Source organism: Microtus ochrogaster, chromosome 5, assembly GCF_000317375.1.
Source record: "Microtus ochrogaster isolate Prairie Vole_2 chromosome 5, MicOch1.0, whole genome shotgun sequence".
Lineage (NCBI taxonomy): Eukaryota > Metazoa > Chordata > Mammalia > Rodentia > Cricetidae > Microtus > Microtus ochrogaster.
The window spans coordinates 17,480,471-17,487,113 of NC_022012.1; the positions used below are offsets into that span (position 1 = coordinate 17,480,471).

The 6,643-nt window shown below is 46.2% G+C and overlaps 1 protein-coding gene across 2 annotated transcripts in view; it reads left to right on the plus strand.

Annotated features, from left to right (window-relative positions):
• Bmper (BMP binding endothelial regulator) overlaps window positions 1-6,643 on the plus strand; it is a 261,777-nt gene that overhangs the window by 35,691 nt on the left and 219,443 nt on the right. For both annotated transcript variants that reach the window (XM_026778925.1, XM_026778924.1), the window contains exon 3: window positions 2,954-3,053. In XM_026778925.1, coding sequence (XP_026634726.1) covers window positions 2,954-3,053 — 100 coding nt within the window. The remainder of the gene's footprint in view (window positions 1-2,953; window positions 3,054-6,643) is intronic.

Below are 6,643 nucleotides of genomic sequence, written 5' to 3' on the forward strand. Positions count from 1 at the left end.
TGATGGATTACATTGATAGATTTTCGTATGTTGAACCAGCCCTGCATCTCTGGGATGAAGCCTACTTGATCATAATGGATAATTTTTCTAATGTGGAGAGAACGTGTTCTTAGGGGACCCTTCTGATGCCTCCTTCTAGAGAGGACATGCTCTTAGGGGACCCTTCTGATGCCTCCTTTTGGAGAAGACACCGTCTTAGGGGAACCTTTTCTCGGCTGTAACCAGCTTTGCTGCATCCGTGAGACAGAAACCCTGCTTGTGATAGTCACAGTTCTCCTGGGGTGAGAGAGTTTGTGCTAAACTAGGATCCTTGCTTTGCAATGAAGTCACAGCCAGAATGTCAAGCAGTGTGGACATAAACACCGGTCTGATAGTTAATCTCGTTGCCTTCAATGGGAATTGCCTAAAACTTAAAAACAATATATCTCTTTAGTTTTCATTGTGATTCTAACTATGTTAGGTTTGGAACTTAAGAAAAGTTATAAAAACAAAACTGCGAGCTGTGAAGCCATCATCAGTGGGAAGGAAAGAATGAAGCTGGGGTGGGAGGGCTTGAAGCCAGAGCACCTGGCCCGTTGTCTCCTCGGCCCAGACAGCTCCTTCATCTGCCTGGTCTTCACTGGGGACAAGGACACTCTCACAGCTGTGCTTCAGTGCCTGGGCGGGCCATCTTGTATTATTCAGATCTGTGCTGTAGTAGGTAGAAGGCAGACCCATTCTTTGTTAGGAGCGCCGCGGCGTGGTGGGCATGCTCTGGGGTACTGTTAAGAAGGAAGACTGCTGTGCCACAGATCGGAATGAATGAATGAATGAATGAATGAATGCTGTCAGCCCTGGGTGTAATTATCATACAGTAGACAGTGGAAAAGAAGAACAAGGACTGGGGTTGGGAAGGTGAAGGCGTAAGTCACAAACAATGCCACACCAGTTTGGAATTATGATTAATAGGGTGATATTTATTTAAAGGGGAAAAAATTTACCGATCTCCGTCCCAGACAACAGCCCTCTGTGCAACCAGGAAGGGAGTCTAGTCGCTGGTGGAGCAGGAAGTGAAGAGAGAGAGGAGAGGGAAGTGGCTGCTTTTTTAAAGGGAGAGAGACCATGCCCCAATGGGCTGGTATCTCAGCGGCTATAGGCTGGAGGAGCAGAAGGACCTCCCGCAACAGGAAGGAGTGAGGGAAAGAGAAAGAAACAGGAAGGGAGAGAAGAGACCAGGCATTGCCTTGCACAGGTAACACAGGCTCCTATCCTTCGCTGGCAATCAAAAAAAGAAAAGAAAAACAAACAAACAAAAAACCAAAACAAACCTAGCAACAACAGCCCTTTCAGGATGGAGTCCAGGTGTGTGCTCTTTCTCTGGGTATGTCCACCAGACTTGGGACGGAATATTAACAGTGATCCTAGCAGGCCTCAGGAGGCCTAGCTAAGCAACAGGGCCAGAGAGCAGCAAGACTTACAGAGAAAGCAAACGGTTGAGAAGCAGATCCAATCCCCCCTGCTCCCTCTCACCCACTGCAGAGGCTGCAATGGAGATTTGAAGGGCGTAGGGTTCTACGACTCCTCCGAGTGTCCAATCATTTGAAGGATGACAATCTGGACTGGTTTCAGTAAGACACTGGGAGTGTCTTGTCAATTCTAGAGCATAAAAGAAATTTGGGAGCGACACAGAGGGGGCACATTTTCTCTTAAACTGCCCAGAGTCTGCACTTGGTAGATGAGCTTGGGTTGACCCTCAGATTCTAAGGTGCACCCCTCACACTCTCACTTTCTCCCTCACACACTGACAGGCACACTCACCAAGGTCCTAACCAGAGCTGGGAGACTGTCCTTCCGCTCATGAAGTGTACCGAGAACGCATGACTCATCTTAGGGTCACTGGAGTATGTTCTCCTGATCTCTTCTGAAGAGAGCGGTAGGCTTGCTCCAAGCTGAGCAGAGCTAGGACTATGGTTCCCCATAGTCACACTTGGGGAAATGAAGATTCTAAGCAGCCACAGCCTCGACTCAGGCTCGCGCATGGGTGGCCACACATTTGTGACTTCAGAGGGATCCTCCCTGGGGCCACTGAAGCTGCTTCAGAAGTGGGAGGCCAACTACCCTCACTGAGCAGTGCTTTGGTTTTCTTATCAGTAAAATTTACCTCACAGGATTGAAACCACAATGGGAGCCATGGTACAAAACCTGTCATAAGCCTTTGTTACAGCCCAGATCTCCCTTGGTTGATCAGGTTTTGCTATGAGAAGAGCTCTCCTCGCTGTGGAGTCAAAGCAGGCAGCAGGGGTGTTGGGATCTCCTCTAAGACCTTTTAACAGCTAACCTTTCGGGATAAACCAAGATGTAAATGCTTACCGCACTTTCATTAGCATAAGCGCTAATGTAACGCAGCTGTCCCACGGCTATAAAACACTGAGGACTGTGTCTCTGCTTGGCGTGTGGAATATTATTTTTTCTCTTACTGAACCGATTCAATGCTCAACTCTGTCGTTATTTGAGTTGGAACTTCAGATCGGTGCGTTTTAATGCACTCTACTCTCAGGGCCCCGTTGGACAGCCGTGAGAAAATATTTTTGTTCTCACGACGCAATCCCGGCCCAGGTAGCCAATGGGCAAAATATGATTTACACAAATATTTTCTTTTCTGGAGTGTATACTAAAAAGAAACCTTAGGATGGAGCTGGAGAAAGCTTCTTCCTCAGCATGGGGTTATCTGGGCAAGGCTGGCTGGCACGTAAAGTCAGAGCTTTTCAGCTCGCCTCATCTCTGAAATCACGCTACTTTGCTAACGTCCGGTATTCCTGGGGGACGCTTCTGTTCCAGGGAAAGAAAAATTCCATCAGCTATCTCGGAGTTTTCTTGCCAAATTGAAGGCAGGGTAGGAAAAGGGAGCTGCAGCTGTGGGTTTTGAATTCCGAGTGAGGTTGATCCCGCATGTCCCTTGTCTCTTTCTGTCTAGAACAAAGAGGTGACTTGCAAGAGAGAGAAGTGCCCCGTGCTGTCTCGGGACTGTGCGCTGGCCATTAAGCAGAGGGGCGCCTGCTGTGAGCGATGCAAAGGTGAGTGGGCCCTGGCCACTTTCTCTGCCGGCTGTTGCTCCGGGCACCTTCAGTTCTCGCTCTCACCTTTCTTCCCTTCTAGCTCTTGGCTGGAACACAGGTGGGTGTCAGGAGGGAAATCGGAGCATTGTGTACACAGGCCTGGCACAGGAGCTGCCAGGAACGGGGTGCGAGGGGCTGAAGACGCACGCAGATCTGCACATTTGGTACATTTTCCGAGGCACTTTGTTAAAACGCCGTGGCAGAGAAGATGCAAACGTGACGCCTAGGCACATCTGTACACATGCACATGGGCGTGTTTTGTCAAGAAGTTTCAACACTTGGTTTTTCCAGGCTCCACGCTCGTCTAGCCCTCCTCTGCCAGAGGAGTCTTTAAACCCAAATTTTATCATTTTGGTTCCTATTAAAAATTTTTTTCCTTCCCAAATTAAATCTCTGTTCTCCCGCTTGTCTTTGAAGCAGCCCCCAAGTCTCCTGCCCCCAGCCCTGGTGCCCTCACGCTTGTCTGGAATGCTGTCTGGTGGCGCCTGCTGTTGGCTTTGGCCCAGGTCTTTCCTACCACCCTGGCCAGGGGCTGCGGCATCGGAGGCCCCTGGCTCTCGCTTGACACTTGCCCCAGAAACTTTCGGAGGTGTGTAGTTCACACAGACAATTTAGCATTGTGTGTCCATTTTTGTTATTTCGTTTTAGTGCAGGGACCTGCCTCTAGAAGGCAGAAGTGGGGTCTGGTCTTGAATGGTGTGGGGATATATCGTGCGGTGTGGTGTAGCAACACCTGAAACTCAGTCCCAAGAGTTAGGCTATGTGCTCCTGAGATACTCTCCTAAGTCAGAACACAGCAGTACATGTTGGGGTGGAGATGCCCCAAAAGTTCATATAGCCTCAGAAAGGGTTTGCTTACTGAGAAATGCTTCTTGCGGATATCGTCTAATCAAAAAGCAATCATCTTGGATTAGGGGTGGCCCCAAAGCTAATGTGACCAGTAAGTGTCTTTATGCAAAAAGAAAAATAGACAGACACAGAAAATAGGGTTGTGGCCCAAAGAAGCAGAGGCTGGAGCAATGAATGAGGCTTGAGGAAACTCCCGAGGAAGCTGGAGCTGATAGAGGCAAGGAGCTCTTCCCCTGGGGAGTTCCGGATGGGCACCTGAGGACCAGCACCTTAATTTTTGACTCCTGGTCCTTCACTGCGAGAGACCAACTTTCTGTTACTGTTTTTAAACTATTTACTTAAATTGATAAATAATGTCTTTGTATAGTGTCAGATACAGTGTGATATGCATGGGTGTGCAACCAGCACATTAGGGCAATTAGCATGCCTGACACCTCAAACATGTAGTTACATTTGATATTTATTATTTTGTCCTTCTAAAAACCATATATTTTGAGAATTTCATACACTTAGTGTACTTTAATCAAATCTGGCCCCAAATTCCTTTCTCTCCAACTTCATCTAGGTCTCCTGCACCACAAATTTTCCCTTCCAACTTCATGTACTCTTTTTTAAAAATAAAAAATCTCAGCATTCACCTAGTGCTGCCAGAAGGTGTAGGGCCAGCCATGGATAGTGGGCAATAGGGGCTGTGACTCTCTTTCCCCCCGCAGGATCCATCCACTGCCAGTAGACCCCTAGCTAGCTGCAGAGCTCTGTGGGTCCCTCCACTATGAGCGATGGCATTTTGACTGGCTTGATCTTGGTCAGGTCTTATTTGTGTATGCTCAGTCACTGGATCACATGTGCCACAGGCCTATCAGGTCTAGAAAACCCCATCTGCAGCAGTCACCCACAGCCTTTGGCTCTGAAAACCTTCCTGCACCCTCTCCCATGACGATCCTTGAGCTTTGGCAGGGTGTGGTATGATATAGAGGTCCCGTCATTTAGGGTTAAACATTCCATAGTTTCCTGTTCTCTGTACTTTGATCAGTTGTGAGCCTCTGTATTAATCATGATGAGAGCAGAGCTACACTGAGGTTTGGGTATATAGATACATATTTACAGATTGAAGACATGCTCACTTTGAAGAATAATAGTAGAAGCTTCTGCCCCAGGACCTTATAACTTAACCTTGAGTTCTTGGCTCAGTTAATGATATCATTCATGAGTTAAATCTTGTGAAGCAGATCGGAAATCTAATCAGTGTGGTCAATTATTCCTATAACATTTGTGCCACTATTGCCCCAAAGGGCCTAGCTTGCCAAGCTGATCATTATTATGGGTTTCTGGGTTTATAGTTGAGTAAGACCAATGACTACTTTTCTTCTTTTCCTCAATAGTGTGCACAGCACCTTCTAACACTATGAAAGCTAGCCAGTGGGGATGATGTTTCCAGATCAGTGCCAGCATGATTCCTCCCTGTCCCTATGACTCATGGATGTGGTATCTGCAGCAATAATGTATTAGTATTGAGTTTCAAAGAGCAGTATTAAGGGGCTGTATTGGTTTTGGGGGGGTGTCTCTGGCCGATAATTTCAAGAGAAGTATCTCATACCAAACACTGGGCATTTTGTTTGATAGTCTATTGTTTCTTGGAGAGGCATTATATCCCCATATTGGGCAGCTCCATTTGAACTCCATCTGTCTGTCTATCTATCTATCTATCTATCTATCTATCTATCTATCTATCTATCTATCTAATATGTATTATATAATTTCTACTATATTATATATCTATCTAATCTCTGAAGTAGGATGTAGAATCTTTTGGCTATACACAGGAGTGGTACAGTTGGCTCATGTAATAGTTGTATTTCTAGCTTTTTTGAGGGATTTCCACATTGATTCCCATAGTGGCTGAACAAGTATGCATTCCATCAACAGGGCCAAATAAATATAATATTGAACTGCTCTCTAAATATATATATCTAAGCTAGGATTTCACATGACTTTTTCAAAGGTGGTCTTCTTTTAAATAAGTGTTAATTATCCCCTCCTCTACTCTGCCCTCGGATTCCCCACTCCACTATTACTTCCTGTGGCATTATTTCTCTTTTCCCCTGTGTTCTACTATCTCCCTTCCTTAAAAAGCTCTCCATGTCCCTTTCTGGCTTCCTGACTTCTACAGGCACTCCAATTTCAACACACATATTTAAAGATCTACATATGAGAGCAAGTATGTGGTGTTTGTCCTTATGGGTCTGGGCTGCCTCACTCACAGTGATTGTTCCCAGCGCCATCCACCCCCTGCTGTAGATGCTATTTTTCTTTACAGCCAAATAACACTCTATTGTGTGCACGCACCACATTTCCAGCATCAGTTCTTCAGCCAATAGATATCAGAGCTGCCTCACTTGCTGCTTATTGTGGATCGAGCAGCAATGAGCATTGACAAGCTCTAGAACAGAATATAGAATCCCTTGAGAATATCCCCAGGAGGAGTATTGCTGGATCCTATGATAAATCTGTTTCCAGCTTTTTGAGGAACCTCCACAGTGATTTCTATAGTAGCTGAACATTCTACCAACAGGGAATAGTTATTTCTTTTCTTTTCTCATATCATTTATGTAAACACCTCTTTTCTCTCCTCTCTCTCTCTCTCTCTCTCTCTCTCTCTCTCTCTCTCTCCCTCCCCTCTCTCTCCTCTCTCTCTCTCT